General features: G+C 37.2%; 1 protein-coding gene across 2 annotated transcripts in view; it reads left to right on the top strand.

Moving 5' to 3' along the window:
- The first annotated feature begins 7,637 nt into the window (after positions 1-7,637).
- AK5 (adenylate kinase 5) overlaps positions 7,638-23,394 on the top strand; it is a 94,931-nt gene continuing 79,174 nt past the window's right edge. The window contains exons 1-5 of one of the 2 annotated variants that reach the window (XM_040566097.1): positions 7,638-7,884; positions 9,599-9,785; positions 10,819-10,986; positions 16,945-17,114; positions 17,245-17,358. In XM_040566097.1, coding sequence (XP_040422031.1) covers positions 7,825-7,884; positions 9,599-9,785; positions 10,819-10,986; positions 16,945-17,114; positions 17,245-17,358 — 699 coding nt within the window. In that variant the 5' untranslated portion in view covers positions 7,638-7,824. The remainder of the gene's footprint in view (positions 7,885-9,598; positions 9,786-10,818; positions 10,987-16,944; positions 17,115-17,244; positions 17,359-23,394) is intronic. The other variant, XM_040566098.1, reaches the window with a different exon arrangement.

The raw sequence follows: 23,394 nt of genomic DNA, 5'->3' as shown, positions 1-23,394 counted from the left end.
CCTATCATATACATCTCAAAAAATAATATATATACACGTGTTTATCATGTATGCTCTATTTGTAGATTGCAAATTGCAATCTACAGCTCAAATTGCAAAATTTCATCTTTAGGTTTCACAAAGAGCATGTTAAAAAAATTAAGATAATCCTTTTCAGATCAATGACATCAAAATCATTTGAGATCAAGGGTACATAATGTCACTTACTACTTAGATTTAGGATAAATATGATAATCATTTGACTTTACTAGATATAAAAATTATAAACACTTTCCATCCATACAGCACCTCTTATCCAGTGATCTCAAAGCATTCAGTGTCAGTTTCATATGACCTTGAAACCAAGAGACTGCAAACCCTACTCAAAATGCTGGGGTTTTGCTACTATATATTCATTTTCATTCTTTCATTTGATTCTGTTTACCTGAATATTTCCAGAAGATAAAGAAAAGTATTTAATTTTTTGGGTTGTTGTATATTATCATGTTATGAGAAGCATTTTTAATACAAAAAATTAATCCATCTCTTCCTTGTATGGATTTCTATCACAAGGCACTAAATGAGTATTTACAATTAAGAAGATTCAGAGTATTTTGTCTGCCTTATATCCTCAACTAGGAACCAGAACAGTGTTAACCACCTTTTCCATTTCCTTCAGTAATTCTGTATCTAGTTATTATGATCTAAAATTGTCACATTGGTTTTCAAATCCTTTTGTGAAATAAGTTCATCCATTAGGCTATTTAACTGCTCAGAACTCTAGAAATCAAATGTATTTTCTCTCTCAGAGGAGATTTTTATAGGTTTACTAATAAAACATGTTTTGGAAAGGGACTATGTCTGTGTTTGCTCAATATTAATAATATTGAATGGTAAAATCAGTCCTTTTCCATAAAGTGCTCATAACATTGTTTCCGTAAGAGAAGTCATGATTTATCAGACAAGAGGTATTCAAATGCAACCTAAAGGTAGTATCGACTTAGTTTCTCACTGTTAAAGTGTAGTCAGAGAACATATTCTTAGGACTGCAGACTCCCAGAGAGCCACTCTTTCAAATTTTTGAATAAATGAGGATAAGGAACATATTAGTGATTCCAGTTTCATTAGAAAACTTGAATAAAATGATATAAAAGATATTAAAAAGACTTGCTTCATGAATCCATTAAGATCCAGAATATACAAGGAAAAACATTTGAAGCAAGTAATTACTTTTTCAAATACATGTGGGAGTCAAAATACTGTTTAAAACATTATTTTTTTTCCTGAACATTTATGAATAAGCATGTAAACTGCAGCCACAGAGCTTGTCACTTGTACAGCTGTGCAACTTCCTAGCAACCTGCCTCTTGAAATGATGAGTTCACATACGAGCAGAACTTTGTAAGAAGTTCTCCTGAAAATAAATATCCTAAACAAGCTTCTCCTGAGTCCTGCCTTTTGTCACCACTCTAACACCCAGCCAGGGTGTGTTTACTATCCAGAGCAAAACAGCTTCATCTCTTAAGAGATGTTAGTAATACAGGGCCAAGAGTCCTGCTCAGCACTGAAACCGAATAACTACTTAGTTTTATTGGATAGCAGGACAGGAAAAAAGTGTCTTGGTGACTCAAGAGGTGCTGAGGATTGTTAGCAATTTGAAATGTTAAAAAAAAAAATTCAGTATCAGGCTCTACCCAGTATCAAGCTAAATGCTTCTTCCATTTAGCCAAAAGTTTTCAGCCCATGCTTTGTTGAATCTGAGTTCAAGTTCAACCATCATATTACAGTTTCATCAACTGTTCTGTTATCTCTGCTAATAAGCCATCTGGCAGGGTGTCATCTTCTACTGAAAACAGGTGTTTGATCCAATTCTCATTTGTTATACTGTCAAGAAAGCATTCATTGAAGTTGGTGACTAAATTCAGACAATGTTCTTGTATGGCAGCAGACAGTCAGGATAAATTTTGAATTAACATTAAAACATTTCCATGGTTAAAACATTTGCCAATTTCTCTCATGTTGTCTCTTCACATATCTCATTGCATCTTAAGATGCAATTTCTTTATCTTTTTCTTGTTCTATATTTCGATTTTTATCTAATGTCACATTATGTGCACATTTTAGTCTCTAATTCATGTTCTATTCACTGCAGTGCAAGAACAAAAAGTTAGGTGGATGAGTTCAAGAACCTTAGCTCATTCAAAAAGGACTTAGCTCAATCAAAAATAAAATTCCCTCCAGAATGCTACTGTTTCTTACAATAGAAATCAGAATTGTGAGCCAACACCTTCCCAAGTTACAGCCCTCCCGGCTTTAGAAAAAGAGTTTGGACAGTCATTTCCCATTTTACAATGAAATATGAGAAGCAAACAAAGCTTTAGCTCTAAAGAAGCTAAGCTCTTTACCAGTGAAACAACAAACACCAGTGGCTGACTGTCATTTTGACAGCTAGTGCTTTGTGGTGAATACTGAGTGCACACTGAATATGGCAATGGGTGACTCTTCAATTTTTACCGGAACACTGCAGTTATTGCAGCAATTGCTCTCAACAAGAATACATGCCAAAGTTATTCAATTGTGAATCATAACTACAAAAAAAAAAAAAAAAGCAGTACTAGAAAACAGGATTTTTTTCTTAACTTTTATTGTTTCATTTACATGTACAACTTGTCCAAAATTCATGGCACTTTGTTTTTTCTACATGGAAGTAGAAACCTGTAATTGAAGATGTCCTGTGGGCCCTATCATACTTGACAAAGCTCAGTCTGGAATCCTTCTCGACTCTAGGTAAAAGAATTATATCAAACTAACTTGCACCTTTTTCCCCATGACTTAACATCACAATGTGTTGTGCTGCTTAAAGGTATCACTATGAAAAATTGTTAAAGGTTTCTCAATGTGAGAAATCCCTGAAATCATATCATATGACTCTTCTAAGCCCTTCATATTGGAAGTTGTCACTACTTTCCATTCATTTAGCTTTCTATTAAAAAAAATAATAATAAATCAAGAGGCTTATCTTTTCAAGAGCTTACTTTGTATCAAGGTGATTGTCAAGTAGGGAAGATTTTCACCGTATGATTGAATAACTGGTTAAAGAAATAATGTCCTAAGGCATTGGTCCATTATACCACTCAAATAAAAACCAAATGATAAGTAGCAGGAAAACATACTTTCTAACAGCCTTATGCTCCCTACAGTTTCCAGAACAGTCTAATAGCTGTGCTTGAATTCTTTTCTTTCCATCCCTCCAAGTCATTCAAGCCTATGTTATTAACTGGCTTGCGCCATGTTTCTTTGCTGTTTTTTTGTTTGTTTGTTTGTTTTGTTTAGTTTTTTTTTCCTACAGCTACCTCAATTTCCTTTGTTCATGTAGACAAGACATACTGAAATTGATCGATTGTCAGTATCTATTTGGGGGTAATTAACCTGATTAGAACCTGAAAATCTGTGGTCGGATTCTTCAGGAAGAAAAGGCAAGGAAATTTAGAATTTTATTCGATAAAAAGCATCACAACCTTTCTAAGTCGGTCAGTTGAAAATTCAGTACAAAATGATTTGGAATGTTTATTAATCAGTTACCAAAAATGGTAACTTAGGAAAATAAAATAACCTTCCCCAAAAGCAATTCCTTTATCATTTTGGGTGAGGAATTTCAGTATAAGTGACATAAAATACAAGCAAAAGCATCCAGAAGCCAAAATGGTTCAGAGTGAAGGTCTACGTAACCCCACTGTGTTCTCACCAATAGAGACCAGCAGGAATTGAGTTAAGAACAGGGAAAACTTCTACAGGATTTCCTGCTTTCTATCTCACTGAGACTTAAGGACTTCCTGAGGTGGCAACCTTGAATTTATTAAGCTACATTTTGTCTGTACAATATCCTCATATTATCTAATTATTATAAGCCAGATCAGGGGTAAGGACTTAAACAGAAAAATATGCATGATAATTGGGAATTATTTAAGAATGCTAGTTGACCATTCTCAAAACTGAAAAGTAAATGGGAAATACTAAGTGAGTTTCTGGTTTGCACCCATGTGCACTATGTTTTGGGGCTGTGTGCTGTATACCATGTCTATTGATTACCCAAAAGAGAGAGAGAGAGAGAGAGAGAGTCAGTGAAACAAACAGCAAAGAAGACTAGGGAAGTGGTAATTCACAAAGAGGATATTGGTACTGAGCAATCTGATTTCTTAGTGAATTGGCTGCAAGCAAATATATGATGTTATACATCTAAGAATAAAGAGCAGTTGTTGATTCTAGAGTGGAGGAATCAATGTGAGAAAATAGCAGAGTGGAAAACACTGCTAGAAGCCTGCTAGATAACCAACTAAGGATGAACCCCATTGCAACACAGAGGACAAAGCACAATTTCAATCCATCAGTGTGAAGAGAATGAGAACTGTCACGATGTTATAGGTAGGCTGAATCACATCAGTACGTGGCACTGGTGTGACCATTTCTGGAACAGTGTGTCCTGTTTGATGCCTCTGCTGAAGAAGCCTGTTGCTAAATTGGAAAGAGTGCAGGAAAGGGTCACAAGAATGATTACACTTTAATAGGAAAATCAAAGCCACGTGTATTTAGCTTATCACAAGAAGGTTAAGGAGTAACTTGATCATAGCATTTTTAATTATTTTTTCTCAGCAGATTGAAATATGCATCCTCAATTTTTTAAGCAGCACAACCTTCTTCCTTCCCTCCCAGGTTTTATTCATTTTGGTGTCTGCTAAAGTTACATAAAATGGCAGTTCTGGGACTCAGTGAAAATTAGATCCAAAGATAAGGTTTTGAATTTTCCCTACCTTTCAATTAGTTGTGATGTAAAAAAGTAACATGTAAAGTAACCTGTTTAACCTAAAGTAACCTGTTTAGATATCAGTAGGAGAAAAAAAAAAAAAAAGGACCCATTAGAAGTTTCAAGGTGAATTTCCAGAAATGTTGAATTACCATTTTGATAGCAAAATGTTGTTCTTCTGCAGCTTCTTCCCTTCCAGAAGAGGTTGGAAGTGGCAGAAGTACAACCAGTAAGACTTCTGCCTCATCCCAGTACCATGAAGAACTGCCTGTACTGTCAGGAGTGCACACTGCTCTTGAGTTCAAATTCATGTCCCTATTTTTGTCAACTTCTGCATCCTAAATGATTCTATGATTTTCTGAGGCAGTAAGACCACTTCATCTCCATCCACGGTCTTGATCAGATACTGTTAAATGACAAAGAGCTAACCTTCAAACAGCTGCCTTTAAGCTACTCACATACCTGAAATGATAAATAACTCTATTTTGTGTGCGCATTTAATTAATGTATTCTTAATTCTTTGCTGCTGATGTTCTTCAGAGTCCTTGAGAGGCATTGACCTGTGACCCTGTTTCAATACGGGGATTTTGCCACAGGCAAATTCATAACAAATTACTTCTAGAAGGAGGTACCATATTATTAGGTACAAAAATACCTTTCTGAGATACATTTCACATATTCAGCCTGACAGATTTCCTAAATGGCCATATTTTTTCTGAGGTGGTAATTTCTGTAACATAGAATTTGATTTTTTTGCAACAACAGAAGAAATTAGCTCAAAATCACTCTTTCTTTAGACAATAATTTGGATGTGCACAATGATAATAGATTTATGGCAGAACAGTCAGAATTTTTATTTTCTGTTAGTATGATCTAACTGAGCAAAATGACAGGGAGCTTACAGTAGAAAACAAACATGTCAAACAAGACTTTACACCCCCCAAAAAATCACATTCCTGAGGAAGATGTCACAATGTATGCAAAACCATGGAAAGCATGTGAAAGGAAAAATTATTCCAGGACATCCGGGACATTGGATGAGATACTAATTTCCCCATAAATGCTGAATATATAAATATAGATATGCTGAAAGCCTATAAATGGAATTTGTCTGAGACAACAAAAATATAGCTAGATTTTTTTTGCATAAACTAAAAATAAATTTTAAAACCACAAAATGCCAAAATCACAGTTCTGTCTTCCCAAATAGGATGACATCTTCCATTAGCCCTCTCTTAGGACAGAGCTTGTTTTAAAAAAATATCTATTTAATTTATTTCATTCTTCCTCTTATCAAGCTTCACTTAAGGTCTTTTAAATGCAATTATACCATTTCTTTTTATTAGGACATTGGAGGCTACTCTATTTTGTACTCACTTAAGCAAAAGTGAGATACTGTACTTTTCAGTGAACATTCATTTGGATGTATTAAAATCTTACCAAGAGAAAGGGTTAATGCCATATCCTTAAACACATGAGAGGTTGCAATTCAGGGACATCATGGCAGCTTTCTTAAGTGGACACCTGGATTCACAGACAATGGAGCTGGAGGTGGAGCAATGGAGCAATGGTCTGAAGCTGTCTAATCCAGACTCCTTTCCAGAGGTAGCTCAGCTGAAGTGGAGCATGAGCCCATCAGCAGGGTACTACAAAGAGGTGCTAGTGGGTGACTGAACACCTGGAAAACCTCCCAGTCTGGTTTGTCTGAAGAAGACAGTGGAACTGCCCCTGAGGCAGCGTTGATCGGTGGGCGAATGAACAAGGACTGGAAGCCCCTCCAAGATACAGGAAACTGCATAAAAGGCTGGAGGTAGGGCAGAGCAAGAAGGGGGTAGTTCAACGACGGTGGCTGCAGGTGAGAGGGAGCAGCATGCCGAATTGCTGTTGACCCACAAATAAATCCACACACAAGACGAGAAGCTCCCTAAAAGGCTCCTGAGAAGACCTATCCAACATGGATGTTGCGTTAGAAAAGCTCAGCATCAAACAAACAAACAAGCAAACAAACATCTAATTAGAACATCAGACTTGATGTAGAACAATTAAGCAACTGAAATCATCTACTCTGACTCCCAGTATGCCACAGACTATTACAGGAGATACCCCCTTGATAGCACTCATCAGAGTACATCTAAAATCTGCTCCTGCATCCAGTTTGGGGCTCCCCAGAGGAAAGATGTTGGTAAATTGGAGTGAGGTTATGGACAGCCACAAAGGTGAGCAGAGAATGGGGCACTTGCCCTCGAGGAGAGGCTGAGGGAACGGGGCTTGCCTGGGGACAGCTTAGAGGAGAGACAGCAGCAGCTCCCCAGTGCCTGTTGAGGTTACCACGAAGATGGAGCCAGGTGCTTCACAGTGGTGCAATGTCAAGAAATAAACTGAGGCAGGATAGGCTCTAATGGAACGGGAGGAAACCCTTGTTCATCATGAGACCAGCTAGGCACAGGTTGCCCAGACCGGCTGTGCAGTCTCCATCCTTAAAGGTTTGCAGGATAAGACCGGAAAAGCCCCGAGTAGCCTGGTCTGGGAGCAAGAGGTCGGACCCCAAACCTCTTCGGGTCCCTTCCTGTGGACCAATCGCCACTCAGGGGTGATAGCAGCCCGTGGGCTCTCAACACCCAAAGCGTACAAAACACCCCGCTCTGAGGTGCCAGGAACCGCGTTACCCAGGGGAGCTGGCAGCTCCCCTCATCCCCTCAGGGGGCTCACGGGGGGCACCCCCAGCGGCCCCCCACCGCCCCCTCTCGGCCTCCTCCCCGCGGGCACCCCCAAACTTTCCCCGGCAGCCTGCGCCCGCCCTTCCTCCCCGCCTTTTTTATTTTTGGGGCGGGGGGGAAAGGAAAAAAAAATCCGTGCTCGCTCCGTGCGGCGGGGCCGGGGAGGCGGGCAGCCTGCCTCCCTCCTCCCCCCCAGCCCCGGCTCGCCCGCCCGCAGGAGCCTCGTTGAGGCTCCCGCATTGCACCGCCGGGCCGTGCCGGGCCGTGCCGGTCCGGGCTGTGCCGTGCCGGGCTCGGGGCTCGGCGCTGCCCCCCCGCGTCCCCGCTATGAGCGCCGGTGAGGCGAAGGAGTACCTGGCCCGCAGGGAGATCCCGCAGCTCTTCGAGGTGAGGCGGGGCAGGGCAGCGGGGAGGCAGCCGGGGGGGGCTCGGGGGGATGCTCCGCACCGGGACCCCTCTGGCGGGGAGCGGGCTGGAGGGGGCTGGAAGGACGGGGCAGCCGGCCCGGGGCCGGTCCCGGCCCTGGGGGTGCCGGTCCCCCCCTTTCCATCCGCCTTGGGAGGGAGCGAACTTGGGGGGCCGCAGGGCAGGGGGACCCCAGCCCGCTGCCGCCCTGCCCAGGAATTCAGGCGGCCGGCAGTTTGCAGGGTGTCTCGGGCTTTTCCTCGGGCTGGGAGAAATTTTTTTCTTAAAAAAAAAGCAAAACCCACAACTGTTCAGCGAGGTTTTGTTTGGCTTCCTACAAGTTACCTGCTGCTAATGGCTGGTAATTACTTCTTCCCCGTGCAATGTGGATTTTTTTTTCTTTTTTTTTTTTTTTTCAGAATCAGCCATCCTTGCCTCTATATAAAACACACACACATGCATTTTCCCTGGTCTGTTCTGAAGCAAGACATTTTTCTATGCGTGTCTGAAAATTACAGGGCACAGCCCATGCTAATGTTTTACTAGCACATCTAAGATGTGAATGGTTTAGCAGGAGATGCAGATAAAACTGTTTTTCTCTACAGGCGTAAGGCTCGTGTTGGCAATTTTAAAAAATGGTGCACATCTGCAAAAATATCTGGCTAGTTGTTGTGGTCAGTTAAGTAATATCATAAGAACCTAGATGCATATAAATGATACCCTGTTTTATAAACACAAATCTGTGTAAGTAACAGTTATTGTATAAACTGTAGATAATAACAAATAACTGAGCAAATCCTCAATCAGAGCTCTTTATGTTTACGACTAGTATCAACTACAACCCTCCGTGTATTTGCACACAAATTAGGGAAAGCACAAAGGAACAGAAATCACCCTGACACATTTATTGTTAAGAGTAGGTTGGATGCAGTTGTCTCGTGGAGAGGTGAGACGATGACCTATGTATCACTTTGTCAAGGAAAATCAATTCCCATGCGTCAGAGGAGGGCCTGGCATTCCTTCTTCCACACACCCCATAACGCTCATTGGCAGAATGAGTGTACAATTAATACTGGAGACAGGGATTTTCTAATGGCTAGGAATTTCTGCTCAGCTAAATCTGGAAGTGCCTGTGGACTTCGGGTTTGGGTTTTTTTTTTTTTTTTTTTTTTTTTTTTTTTTTCCAGTGCTCATCAATATGGTATTTGAGCATTTCTCATGATTTTTAGAATCTTTTTTTTTCATTACTTGTGAAAGTGTTGGCTCAACAATACAGATAAAATACCTGTGACTTCACCTGTCTTTAAGGAAAAGATACATTTTAGTATTTTAGTAGGCTACACAGTGTGTGCAACTTTTGGGGCTCATCTAGCTCATGTACTGCTGTGCATACATTTGCCAGTGGTAGGTCTAAGAAAATGTAAGGAACTTTTATACTATTTTCAGTTGTTATTCTGATGCAAGCAGACAAGTATAAAGACATAGCCACAAGCACGCTTGTTCTGAACCATTTTTGTGACACCAGCAAGTTCAAATCTTGTTATTTTGCAGGCCTTGCTCTCATGCTTGAATAGGAGAGTCTGAGAATACAAGGAACACAGGAATTCTCTGTGTAAGGTCAAAAATTCAAAATAGAAGTGCTCATTTTTTCCTGCCATCTATCATTGTAGTGTGTATGTCCGATTTTACATTGCAGAGTCTGTTGAATGGATTAATGTGTTACAAACCTGATGACCCCATTGAATATTTGGAAAGCTGCTTGCAGAAGGTGAAAGAGCTTGGAGGGGCAGAAAAAGTGAAATGGGACACTTTTGTCAGCCCAGAAAAGAAGACTCTGCCTCCACTCAATGGAGGACAATCCAGGAGATCTTTTTTCAGAAATGGTAAGGTATTAAGTATGAACACACTTATATTTCCTGTACTATGGAAGATTTAACATCCTCTACTGAGCTATTTTTTACTCACTTCCACAGCAGATCAAGCCTCATTGTGATCTTCCTTTGGCGAAGGATTAAGTATTCTGTTTGCTTGGGTTTTCGCATTTGGTTTTCTCTGCTCCCATAATGGATTCTGTGCAAGAGAGAAAGTTGTGATATTTTGCAGCCTGATGAAGGATGTTTGCTGTGTAAATATTTAACACATTAGTGGAGAGATTTCTTGTATCCTACTTAAAATATTTGTAAAGATGGGGGCAAAGCTGACAATACATTTGGCTTATATTTTTGGTTGGTCCTTATGGGTGTGTATGGGTGGGAAGTTAGTGTACATACTCACTTCCTTGGATTTACGCTGTTATTTTTTTTCTGTTGAAGCTATATGCTAATTTACTAAATACGATGGAAATGATAAATTCTTAGAAAAAGGTGTTTCTCATAAAACCTAAGCAAATGTCATACCAATACCTGTAATTATTTTATTTGTAATGTTAACAAGGAATAATGAGCTTATCTTTCAGTTTCCATAGTTATTCTTCCTTGCCATCCAGCAGTTCATTAAACTAATTAGCAAGAATACTACTCTATCTCTATGTACAACATGTATCACCAGAGGAGTTCTGCCTGACAGTACAGGCTGTCTGCACAATACCAGGTTTTTCTTCTCACAGGCTACTGCCAAACTCTGGTTGCTATAAGCAGATTTTCACAGCAAAGCTGAAGTGCTTATAAATTTAAAGAAACACCCAAGAGAACTGACTCCTAATGGTTCCAATTTAATAAATCAGCTAAATAGAGGCAAGGAATAATTAATACAGTAATAGTGAGCACACTATAAAATTAGGAGATATTATATTTTTTATTACAGAAAAGCTAGCCTTTATGCCTTTTACTTACTACATTTATTTAAATCTGTGTAAAGAATAGGTTTTCAGCTTTCTGTATGTTTCCACAATTCCCAGTTTATCTTACTGTTTTACAGTGATGCCTGACAATTCCAACTTCCCATACCGACGGTATGACCGACTCCCTCCAATCCATCAGTTTTCTATAGAAAGTGACACTGACCTTTCTGAAACTGCTGAGCTAATTGAGGAGTATGATGTGTTTGATCCTGCAAGACCTCGACCAAAAATTATCCTTGTCATAGGTATGAAAGCAGACTCAATTTGACAAGATTTTATATTTGTTACTTCATCTAATATTTGGTACTGCAAATACATTGGATGCTTATATGTATTTAAATGCATTTTTTGTCTACCTTCGCAAGTGGTGCAGCCTGATTAGTGTATCAGAAAGTGGAATTGTTAGTGCTGAGGACACAACATCCCAAGTGTTAGCATCTTAATGGAGTTAGAGGGAGCATCTGCAGTCATATTCTGTAGGTTGAATCCCCATTAGTGGTTGGAGTGCTCACGCTTTTGGAGCACATCTACCAGTACAATTTAACCTAAAATGAACTCAGCTCACCCATTTTGTGACAGGTCCACCATGTGAACCAAAGTGCTCTTCCAAAGGGTCCTCTGGATCTGAACTGAAACACTTCAGGTAGATGTACCCAAAGCTGCTCACAAAAAAAAGGATATTTAAAAATATTGGATAAGCCCACTCAAAAAGGTGATAGGGAGCAGTTGTCCTCTATATTTAGAACCTTGAAAACAGATCGGTACATCCAGCTGGGGTGAACGTATACTCTCACTTGTAATTAATCCCTAGATCTATTTGGTGAGTGAATCTTGTGCCATCTTCAGGGAGAGTGAGCCATCAGTTATCATTAGTTAATTGTGCTCTCTCCCCAGGTTATCTCTAGTGTGCTGTTTAGTGTACTTTCTAAGCAACTCATCTTATCCAGCCTTGGACCAGCATTCTGTTTATTAAGAGATAGCTGCAGTTTAAGGCTAAATCAATGCTTTCTGCTTTTTCTGAATTTTGATTGTAATCTGGGATGGTTGTCTTTCCAGATTCTACGTTGAGGCTTAATGCCTGATTCTCTGCACTGTTTAAATAGTTACAACACAGGTGTCAGGTGACAAGAATCACTCTTTTTTTTTTTTGCCTATAAAGCCTTATTTATTTTAGAGAGAGAGATTTTCTCCATAACAGAGAATAGTATGTAGTATAGTAAAAGAAAATAGAAATGTCTTCTCTGTGCTATACAGTGGGATCTCTAAGAACAGCGTGTGCTCTGCAAACAGTAGTTCTCTGAAATGTGATATTAATTAAAAACAGAAAAACAAGCATTTTTCTATATATTTGTGGTATGCCAAAAGAATTGCTTAAGCATTTTGTCTTAATCTTTTGTTTCTGAATTACAATTCTCTCCATGCAAATCTCTCCATGCACCATTGAACTATAGTTTGCATTAGATGGAGAAAGAACACATGCCTTTCTTTCATCTTAACTAATTAGCTAGCCTTCCTTTTCACAGAGGAGAAAAACTGGCCCCTTTTCAGTCACCACAGAAGCCTCTTATGCATTGAGATCTGTGTAGCTGTATTGCAGTAGAGTGATGAATGAAGATTTGATCTAGGTGAAAGAGAGATTGGCTTTCAACTCTGGAACTGAGCGCAGGAGTATTTGAACTGAAATCCTTGAACACCAGCATATAGTGAACAGAGCATGGATTTTACAAAGCTTTTCTTTTCCCCCATTTATATAGGGAACATTGTAAACATCCCACAAAAGCTATTTCAGGTTTATTTTACAACTGAGTTTCTCTGAATCTGTCTATTGTAGTGTGATCTGACAGAAACACAAATCAATATGAAGCTTGACAGCTATTGTCCAATTTTGTACAATATCAAGAAAATTTCATCCAAATTCAACTTTCTATTGAGAAAGCACATAAAAACATAGATGGGAAGTATAAAAGAGTAACTAATATACTAAATAAAAGAGAGATAATGAAAAAAGTGAACTATTAATTTCAAGAAACAAAAATTGTACACAAAAAATGTATTGCATACTTTTCAGTTTGCATAAAATGCCAGCTAAGCATTCAGTTAAGAAAGTAGGTATGTCTAACTGGCCATAATTCAGCATACTGCCTAACTAGGATGATACTAGTCCCATTCACTGCTGGAGATTGCAATGAACGGAAGTTAAAAAACTGTCTTCTGCTTCACATATTTCTGAACTTTAATAATACACCAGCCCAAGATCTCGTTAATGCTTCCATAAAGGTTTTTACAACCTCCTTGCTTTATGAAATTTATCATCCATATAATGAACCAAGTAGCTTCAAGGCAAAAAGTAACTCAAAAGTGTGGGGTTGGTTTTTGTTCTTTTTCTGCGGTTGCAGAGAAGTCTTCTGATGAAATGTAAAGCTGCAAAGTGAGTATGTGACTGGATTTTAGAAAAATCGTATGGAATCAGCCAGGATGGCACACATCTGAATCAATGGAAAATTAAGTTTCTAAGATATTATAACATTAGGAAACTACATTGCATTTTAAAAATGTGCTTCCTGACATACTTCAACAAATGCATTTTTACTATTGATACAGCCTGAATACAAAGATCTTATAAAATGAATTACCTCATGTCACTAGCTCCATTCTGCAGTATGTTTTTAAACTGCACTTAATGAAAAATATCCTTTTATAAGCAAAATGTAAAGGATAGATCAAAGACTGAACTGTCAGTAGTCAGCTGACCCTTTTACTTCTTAAATCCAGTCCACAGCTAGATTTTAAAATCACAGATCTTTTCAGAAATCTTATTATTACACAAATTGAACTGGAATTTACAATTTAAGCAAAGTCAAAAGTTGAACTTCCATTGACAAAACTAAATTAAAACAACTGCTTTAGTAAAACTTTTGGGGCACAAAAACCATCACTTAAAAACACTTAGAAAACATAATTTTAGATACAATGGATGTTCCTTAGTCTAGACATGTACGAAATACTTAAAATAATCGTCATGCTCTTCCTGAATAATGTATAATCTCAGAATAAGTGAAAAGAATGAAAAACAAAAGTGATTTGATTTTCCTTTCTAGTGAACAGTTTCTCAGTATAATTTATCAGAGTCAAAAATGGATACAGAGTTCAATAAATTATAATGACTTACTGTGGGATGTAGTTTTGTCCTATCACTTTCCTCTTTTTTTATTACCTAAATTTGGCATTAGATCGTAAATGGATAATCCCAGTTTACTATAAAGGGACTTTTTTGGATTGAGAAAAACACAATATATGAGAAGTTTATGAACATTAAAGCAAATATTTTCCTTTTTTTATGCTTGCAAATCTAAATTGAATGAACAAAGTGCTGATCTATGCCTTTTGTTTTTTTCTGCTTCTCTTTAATGGCAAAGGCAAGATCTCCTTTTCTTCTTCAGAAATGAAGTCTACCTACTTGGTTTCAAAAAGTTTTACTGATTTTTTTTTCAGCTATTTTAGGCTTTTACAGAGACAGATGCTTTTTTGAAGAAACAGTTCTGTTTTTCTGGCACCTCTTGTATCTCTACTGAAATGCACGCACTATTTTCCTTGTTTTCAAATTTTCTACCATTTCTAATTTTCTACATATGAGCTATATATATTTTGCATCTTTATTGTTTCTGGAGTGCAGGATAGTTTGTTTCAAACTGGTCTTGCATCTCCAGGGAAATAAACTGAATTTCCATCCTTGAAAGGAAGTTTTATATCTGCAAGAATTAAGCACAGCGTTGGCTCCAGTATGTTTTATAAACCCTTTGCTTTGAAGCATAGTCATAGCCTACTGCTCCTTTTATCCGGTAGTACTATTGCCAATAAATAAAGCCACATAAATACACAGAAATAAATGTTAACCGTGTAAACACACACAAATACTATATAATACAAATTAAGTTATGCTCACTAGATTGCAATATGTGGCTTTATGCATATAGACGGCTGCTTATGGCAACCTTTAGACAGTGAGTAGACATTCTTGTATTTAGTAGTAATCATGCTTTCACACCTGGCAAAATCTATTCCATGCACACCAGCAGCAATCATCTGGCAATTAGCAGCACCACTTTGTGCTCTACTTAAGAAAAATCGCACTGGAAAGCAATTACTGCAAACCCACTATCATCCCAGATTACCGTGAGCCTGTAATAAACCATAAACGACATAGAATTATCTTGTTTGAAAATTTATATCAGGTACATTTTTGATGTAGGAGTGAAACAGAACAAAAGGTTTGCTGAAATGTGTTTGTCATGGGGAAGGCTGGGTGTGCCATCAGAGGGGAAGAGCCAAAGCAGAGTTGCTTCGTAGGCACTTGAGTGGAGGAGGTGATTCCTGGTATAACAGATGCTTGCAGATCTACAAAAGGGAAACATCCTTTATTCTAATGAAGAAGATAGCTGAAAAAAATAAGTCCATCTAGGTTACCTGGAAGACTTGAAATTCAAGAATAGCTGTAAAGGCTAACACAATCTGCCAAAAGAAGAGAGAAAGTTTGTGCCTTGTTAGGGACAAACAGCAAATGAAGTCGGTCAGGAAAAAGTATTTTTCTGTTGGAATCTTACTGTACAGAGATAAGACAGTTTTTTTTCACATCTTTGCTTGTGTGTTTTATGAACATCGGTAATTACATTGTCAAGTTGGATGTACAGATGCTTATATTTGTATTTATTTTAACCTGGCTTGATTTAAGCGTTATTTATTTAATTGGGTAATGATAAAGCATTCGCTACCCAAGGGTGTAACTAAACTGTAGGCTGGGTTAAGGCTTAAGGAACACCTTAACAATATCCACGTTTCCCTGCCCATCCTCATCAGGTGGGTCCTGATCTGAGTTGCAAGGGCAAGGCAGAGAGTTACCAGGGTCGGGGGACAGAAGAGCTGCTAGTTGCTGATGGTTTCGCTGAAAGCTCTCTGGCATGTAATGCTGGGGTACAGGTTTGAGCCTGGTTACACATAACCATGTAGGAAGAAATACTGTAAAGTTATTCTGCTGTCAAATCTGTATTAATTACATAAAAGCTACTTATGGGAATGATACAGATAACAAAGGAAAGAGTTGTATTATTACTAACAGGCAGCTCATTGTATCTATATTTACTTTCACTGCATTGCTCTATTTTTTAAAGTTCACAGGAAATGTATACTATATTTTTAATTAGACTAATTCTTTGTCTGTTGAAATAAAATTTCAACTAGTTAGTGTCAGGAATTAATACCGAAACATTTGTTTTGTTTTCGCTTTGTTATACTATTCAGTAAAACACACCTTTCTATACATAAATATCTGTTCTATCAAAACCATTCCCTATTTCGACATACTGGATTCTAGTTCCCCTGTTCTTCACATCATAACATGTCCTCTTAGTTCAGACCTGTTCTGATTTTTTTATACATGCATTCCTGCTTCTGCTGTCCAGCCAACCTTCACTTCAGCATTCCCTGGTATCTAGTGTGGCTGTTTTCTGTGATTTTGATACTAATTCTGCCTGTGCTAAATTCCAGGGTCTCTGTATTTTTCAGGTTGTCCAGCAAGCTGAACCCAGCAAATTGCTTCTCTGTGAGATGCTTCAAGCATCAATACCAGAAGTATGCACAGTTCAATAAAAATCAATGTACCAAATCGCTATGGAAACATCTCAGCTGATTATTTAATATTTTTCTGTATTTTACAATTAGAAAACCTCAGAAACTCATGCAAACATATTTAAGAGAAGATTTTATTAGATCCATTTTGTGAATGGTCCATTGATTTCACTGGCTTATTTCACCAGGTGTGATTCTGTCATGAATAAACACTTCAGACAATTTGACTCTACCTTTGGATTCAAAGAGTTCAAGAGGAGACCAGTTCACTTGTGTCTCCTTCTACTACAAATCAAGAAAAACTCCCGTGCAGAAATAGCTTTAGAATGAAGTCAAGCCTAAAAGAGATTTTTTATTTTTTTTTTCATAAGTAGATTTGTATTCTTTCTTTACTTGTAAAAACTGTTACCTTTATGATCAGGTAGATGAGACCCATTTCTAATGATTAGTAACAAGTCATGCAATGGCAAGATTTATCCTGATAATGGTTTGAAGATCGGTGCTGATAACAGAGATTTCACATACGACTGGGTACCTCAGATGAGAGTTTAATCTAATGTTTTACTTATACTTAACAATAGGTGGCCCAGGAAGTGGTAAAGGAACACAGAGTTTGAAAATAGCAGAACGCTATGGATTTAACTACATATCAGTTGGTGAATTGTTAAGGAAGAAGATCCACAGCACAAGCAGCAATAGAAAATGGAGTCTAATTGCCAAAATAATTACGACTGGAGAACTGGCCCCTCAGGTACAGCAAAGTTAAGCCTATCCTGAGTTAATGTTTACTTTCTAAGGATTTGTACGTGCTGTATTAATGTGCACCAACAAAAAAACCTTCTTTACAATCCTGAATAAATAACTTCTTTTCTATGTGAAAGGAAACGACCATAACTGAGATCAAACAGAGATTAATGCAGATCCCTGATGAAGAAGGTATAGTGATCGATGGATTTCCCAGAGATGTTGCCCAGGCAATCTCCTTTGAGGACCAAGTAAGAGTTTGGTTTTATTCTTATAATTACTTCTGTAACAGCTAAGCTTCTTGAAATTAACAGGCAGATTCCAAGAAAGATGCTATTTCTAACTGAGCATTGCTCTTTAAATGTTTGCAAATACCTAATTACAGACTGACAAAAGGTTCTTTTGGTTTATGTTATCGAGTGTGAAACCAGAGTATTTTGTAAAAAGGCAGTGTGATAGTATAACCAATGATCCAAGTCTCCTGTCTCAGTAATTAAAATCCTCCCAAGATGAAGAAGAAAATTACATGAAATCTAACAATTAATATTTTTCATTTATTAGTTATTTAGAAAGGGGGAAAACATTATATTCCACATCCATTTGTTCAATTTACTGTACATTAAGAGAAATATACTTAAATCAATGCATATCTTCACAATGAATTTAGTCTCAAGTTTATTATGGTGCATTGAAAAAATGGGAATAAAATAAGAGTTAAAATTGCCTGTTTTGCAAGTTTTTCTAAACCATAAATGCACTTTTTATTTTTAGGTCATTTTGGTTATTATAAATTGCAGTTCTAAGATATAGTCAGCTAAAACTGTATTTCTGAGTTCTATTCAGATGTTGTTTTCCTGTGTATATTTTAAACTCATCTAAAAATACTTAATTTCAGTGGAAAAACAAACAGATTACATAACTTTCTTACTGAGCACCGTTAACGTAATGGTTGTGGTCACAAGTAAAGGTTGCAGTTTCAGTGCTGAATTTTCAAGCAGAACATTTCAAAGTACTTCCCAATCACTAGCATGCTGCTGTTTCTGTACTTTGAATTCTAAGTGGCATTGCCAAGGCAGAACTAAAAAAAGGAAGCAGCTAATGAGGCATTTCATTAATGTGCTTTTATAAGGTATTCTGGGCAAAATTTAGAAGACCGAGTTGAGGACATTAAAGGAAACAGACAAAAGAGTTGTTATAGAAAAGAGCCAATGACTGCCAGTTACATCTCCTTGTAATTAACAAAAGGAAAGATTAACTATTTTATAAACGAAACAGAGAGCAGGAATTTAGGCTTAATGGTCATTTCCTTGTCTCGTTTTTATCTCCAGTATATTTTGTGATAGCATGACTTAAGAGCATTTCTTGGTGTTCTAATTTTGCACTGATGTTGCAGTTGACGAAAGAATGGGGGATGTAAGAGTGGAAGAACTGACAGGAGCTAAATTATGAAGTGCTTCAAGTTAGCAGATTCTCCCTCTACAATGGAAAACCAGTTAAAAAACATTTGAACACCCATCATAGGATCCATTACTAATCCAACTAAGAAGCAGAGATGAGGAGGTAGTAGAAGAATCTCTTGCAAAGCACACTGTGGAAGAGGAGAAAGATTAACACTATGTTTCATATATGGTTGAGCCCTCCCATTGCATCATTCAAATATGCTTATCTAGTATTTCCAAATTTAATATGAAAGATTCCACTCTGCCAGTTTGGTTAGCCCTTGTTCACTGTATAAAACTGCATGAAAAAAAGACTGATAAAAAGATGGATGATAGATATTCTGACTTGGGTTCCATTTCAAGGATGCTGTAGATTGGTCTTACTTTTCTAGAGAAGAAAGAATGGATTTAGTCATTTTAGACTTGACTATATTCTCAGTTTGTTCATTTTTAGTCTAATGGGATTTGCTAAATCTTCCTACTCGAGGCCTGGTTCTGCCTGAAAGATAGATGACTATTTGAGTCCCTCAAAAAAAAAATTGCACAGCACTTCATATAGGGCCACCTTTCAATCTTATCTGCTCTGAAATGAATATGGGGAGAGAAAGGAACCACAGAGCTTTTATAGGAGCAAAGGAACGAAAATTTGGTCTGTTTAGGCTACCCTCTCTCTTTCACCTATCCTTGCAGCTGACCTCTTATATGAGCATATCTAAGGCCATGGAAGTAAATGCAGAAAAAGGATGCATGTATTTCAATGTACAACACCTTTTTAATCCAGTATTTCATATTAGCTTTATATTTTACAGAAATAAAATGCTTGCTGTTTCTTTAAAATCCTGTTTAGTAAGCCATAATACTACTTACACGACGATGTCTTGTAATAAGACAAGGGAACTATCAGCAGATGTGGTACTTGTCTTCCCTCACAGGATGAGGCTGACAGTAATCCATGGCATGTCAGATTATTTACATTAACCGTGCTAGTATTTCTGAGCAACACGGAGATCCCTCAATGGGAAGTGCAATTGAGTTGTGGAGAATTCATTGATTAACTGTTGTGATAATTTGTGTAGGTCTGCAATTAAAGATGCTGTGTGTGTTTTCCACAGTTTAGAAATGCTATAGCTTTCTTGATAGCAGTGTGTAGAAGCCATTCATAATCTATAATGAGGAAGGAACAGAATTGGTCTCATTAGACAAAAGTGACAAGATGAGAAATAATTAGTTGAAATTTCAGCAAAGAAAATTTTGATTAAATAGTAAGACACTTTTTTAATTAGAAAACCTATTAAGCAATGGGACATCCTTCCGAAGAAAATGGTGAAATCCCACAAAATGCAAATAGTCAAATCACATTATTCAGTAATTAGTATGCCTTATTCTTACAAAGACATCCCCTGTAGAATACTGAAATATGTTGATAAAAAGTTGTGAATAAAAATTGATTCTTATTATTGTTATCATCAGTTTTGACACAGACGCATACTTATTTTATGAAGGTCTCTTTACGACCTTTGCATGCTTATGTACCTGAAAACAGCAGATACGTTTGTATGACACAAGCCATTATAAAGGTTACATTTAGGGGAACTGTCAAAAGATACACAGATAGACGAAGTACGAGTTACTACTGATTTAACTTTTTTCCCTCATTGCATGATCCCTTTGCAGCTAATTGTTTTGATTACAAGGGTTCTAAAATGAAATTGTATCCTTTAGAACAGTGATTTTACATTATTATTTGTTCTATAAAGCAGCCTGAACACTTTCAGAATTTATGATGTACATTAAAATAATGATGGTAAATTAGTATATGGTTAAACAGAGTAAGTTTGCCTTCTCAGTTCTTTTGGCCATATAGGAAATAGAGTAGCTGTCAGTGGGAGGAATGAGCAGCAGGGACAAGGGTGACTATTCACTTATTCTTTCTCATTTGAGTATGTTGGGATGTGTATTCATCAGTAATCCTATGAAAGCTTGAAATAAGCAAAGAAGTATTCTTTTACAAGTATCATTTTCCACTGTATAGCCTTTCTCCTTTGCCCTTGTTTACACAGACAGAAAAGATCTCCAAGAATATATGCAACAATACCAAAAATAAATTGCAGGGGAGAATGTGAAGGACAAGTTACTGCACTACATGGAACTAGAGACGAGTAATACAAGATACTGAGAGAGTAGCTAAGGCTCAAACAGAGACTGAACAAATGTAATGAGCATAGAAGGTCTATAAACAAAGCAGGCTGCCAAAACCTAACATAATTATCATTCAAGAGAGCACGTCTGGTCTTTATTAATCATAAGAAGTTTCTATTGTTATGTTACCCGTATGTTGTTCCATATATTTGTGGTCTAAGCCACACTGTCTCCCCATTTTCCACCAACGCATGTTGTGGACAGTGGATGCTAAAGAACTGAAAGGCAAAACATGAAGGGCATAACATCCGACTTGCTCCTGAGCACTATAATTCCTTGAACTCTATTTACCAAACTGTTTTGTATATATTATTACATTGATTTCACTAGTAAGAACTGTGCTGAGTTACTGTGAAGATAGACTAATTTATATTGGAAATGGCTTACCATATTAATAGCGAGCGGAAAAGAGGAAGGTCAGCTAAGGTGCCTGGTTTCTTTTGCAAGCACACATAGAGTCTGACTGTGCTGGGTCTGCAGACATCTTTAACAGAAACTATTTATGCTCAAATAATTCCTTCAGTTTTATGGCTGACAGCTGTTATTGAGACCTGACATTATTTGAGCTTTCGTTATCTCTTTGTTTTCTGAAAAAGTTAAATGAAAACTTATATGTCTGAACTCCAGTTACAATACTTGTCCTATATAATATCTAGTACAAAAATACACGATGGTAAAGAATTCTTGTTGAACTGCACTTGTAATTGCTATTGGTACTACCAGCACATTTTTATCCCGTTAACTAATCTAAAAGCTAAACTTTTCTCTGGGAAAAATGTTATTTTTAGATAAATGAGTCAAAGCGAACCAACTTATGCTAACATTCCCAAATATACATATAGTTAAAAGATTATGATTCCTTTCTTATTATGTTGCCAGGCTCCCATTTGGCCAGTCAGTACTCCAAGTGTTGCTAGGCAGAACTGTATTAAAAACACATCGCATCCCAACGACTAAAGTGCCTAGGATAAACCAACCTATCATTTGCAATACTCACAGAAACACAGTATTTCTCTTCCTGCTCAGATCTAGAAACCAGAAGGAACAAACACTGCTTCCAAGCAATAATGTCAATCTGCAGTAAGTGGATGAAAAGCACTTTACACATCTGAGGAATTTTACATTTGAATTCAAGCATTATTTTTTCTATTTTATTGATTTTTTTTACTATCACTGTTCCTATCATTCATTTACTTCAAGCAGGAAAGAAGTCTTCAGATGTCATCAGTGATGTTTTCAGATTTTCAGCAGTGCTTAGCAGCCAGCAGCAGCTCTGCCATACTTATACCAGTTTCATTTCTTAATGGTCAGTTACTCCTTTCAGCCTGTGAGACCTCATAGCCATGAGTATTGGAGAAGTTACCTAATTTTCTGTGAAATTCTTCTCTGAGTCGAAACCAAGCCTGTATTTTTTTCTTTTAATTATACCTTCAAAGACTGAAGGATTTGGACTCGATGATCCTTGTGGGTCCCTTCCAACTCAAGATATTCTATGATTCTGTGAATATATAACATATAACTTCTCTCACTGGAAGTCTTGGATTCTTGTCAGATTTTAATTCTTGCCAGAATTTGAGTCTCCCGTTTCTTAATTCCAGAAAGCAGAGTCAATACTGCCAACATTTATGATAGTGGTACTGTTCATAAAGCCTTGAAGTCACACGATTATGAGAATCTCAGCTCTCACTTTAAAACAAAGTTTCAAGTGCTCATGGTTATGAAGAAAAAAATGAAAACATGAATTTTAATGGCTTAAAAGCAAACAGAACTTACGCTTTATGTATTTGTTCTAAATACCTGATAATTGCTGGATTTTGATCATTTTAAAATTTCTTCTGATTGGTAGTAGTCCTGATTTAATACTTTTTTATTTATTTATCTTTTCAGTTTGAGCCTAGACATATAGCAACCCTAAAGCAGACACTTCTAAGGTATCCATTATCTCAACTGAGTGCAAATACTAGAAAGGTGTTTAGATTCCAAGCACACTTTCGAAAATGCCAAGGAGAAAATGGTTTACTTACCATTAACCTGTCAGCTTGAAATTCAGCAAGTCACCTACGATACCAGCATGCTCAAGCATGCTAAATCTCTTCCTCTCTGGTAGCACTGTAATGAAATGTCTCTGACTGGTGTATTGAACTCAAATGACTTGTGAAGAAGAAACGGCAGTTTGACTTTGTGTGTAATTTCTCACATGGTGATAAGTTTCTCTTGTCCCAGGAGAAACAATTTCTCACTTCAGTATTTACCAGTTAATTTCAATTACTGCTTTGTGGATTTTTTGTTTGTTTGTTTTTCCATTTTCAGTCATTCATGCATAAATTTCCTTCTGGTTTCAGTAATTTCTTCACCACCATTAACACCATTCATTTCAGTACAATAAGTAAGTAGAATTGAAGTTTGCTTAAAATATATTAATTGTGAGGTTTATTAACAGTGAAATGAAATGGGGAACAGGTAGAATTAATGAATACTCATTAATGAATATCATTTAATTCCTTGATAAACAGAAAATATTTTTGTAGAAATTATCTTAGAAATATTTTTGTGTTATATGGCCTTGGTGACAAGGCTATATTTGAAGATGTAAAATGTTAATTTAAATAACTGAAGTAGTAAATTTTGTCTGTTTAAAATTTCCTTAAG

This window comes from Cygnus olor, chromosome 8 (genome assembly GCF_009769625.2).
Source record: "Cygnus olor isolate bCygOlo1 chromosome 8, bCygOlo1.pri.v2, whole genome shotgun sequence".
In the NCBI taxonomy this organism is placed as follows: Eukaryota; Metazoa; Chordata; class Aves; order Anseriformes; family Anatidae; genus Cygnus; species Cygnus olor.
Note: the sequence above shows the minus strand (reverse complement) of the source record. Positions and strands in the feature narration are given on the sequence as shown.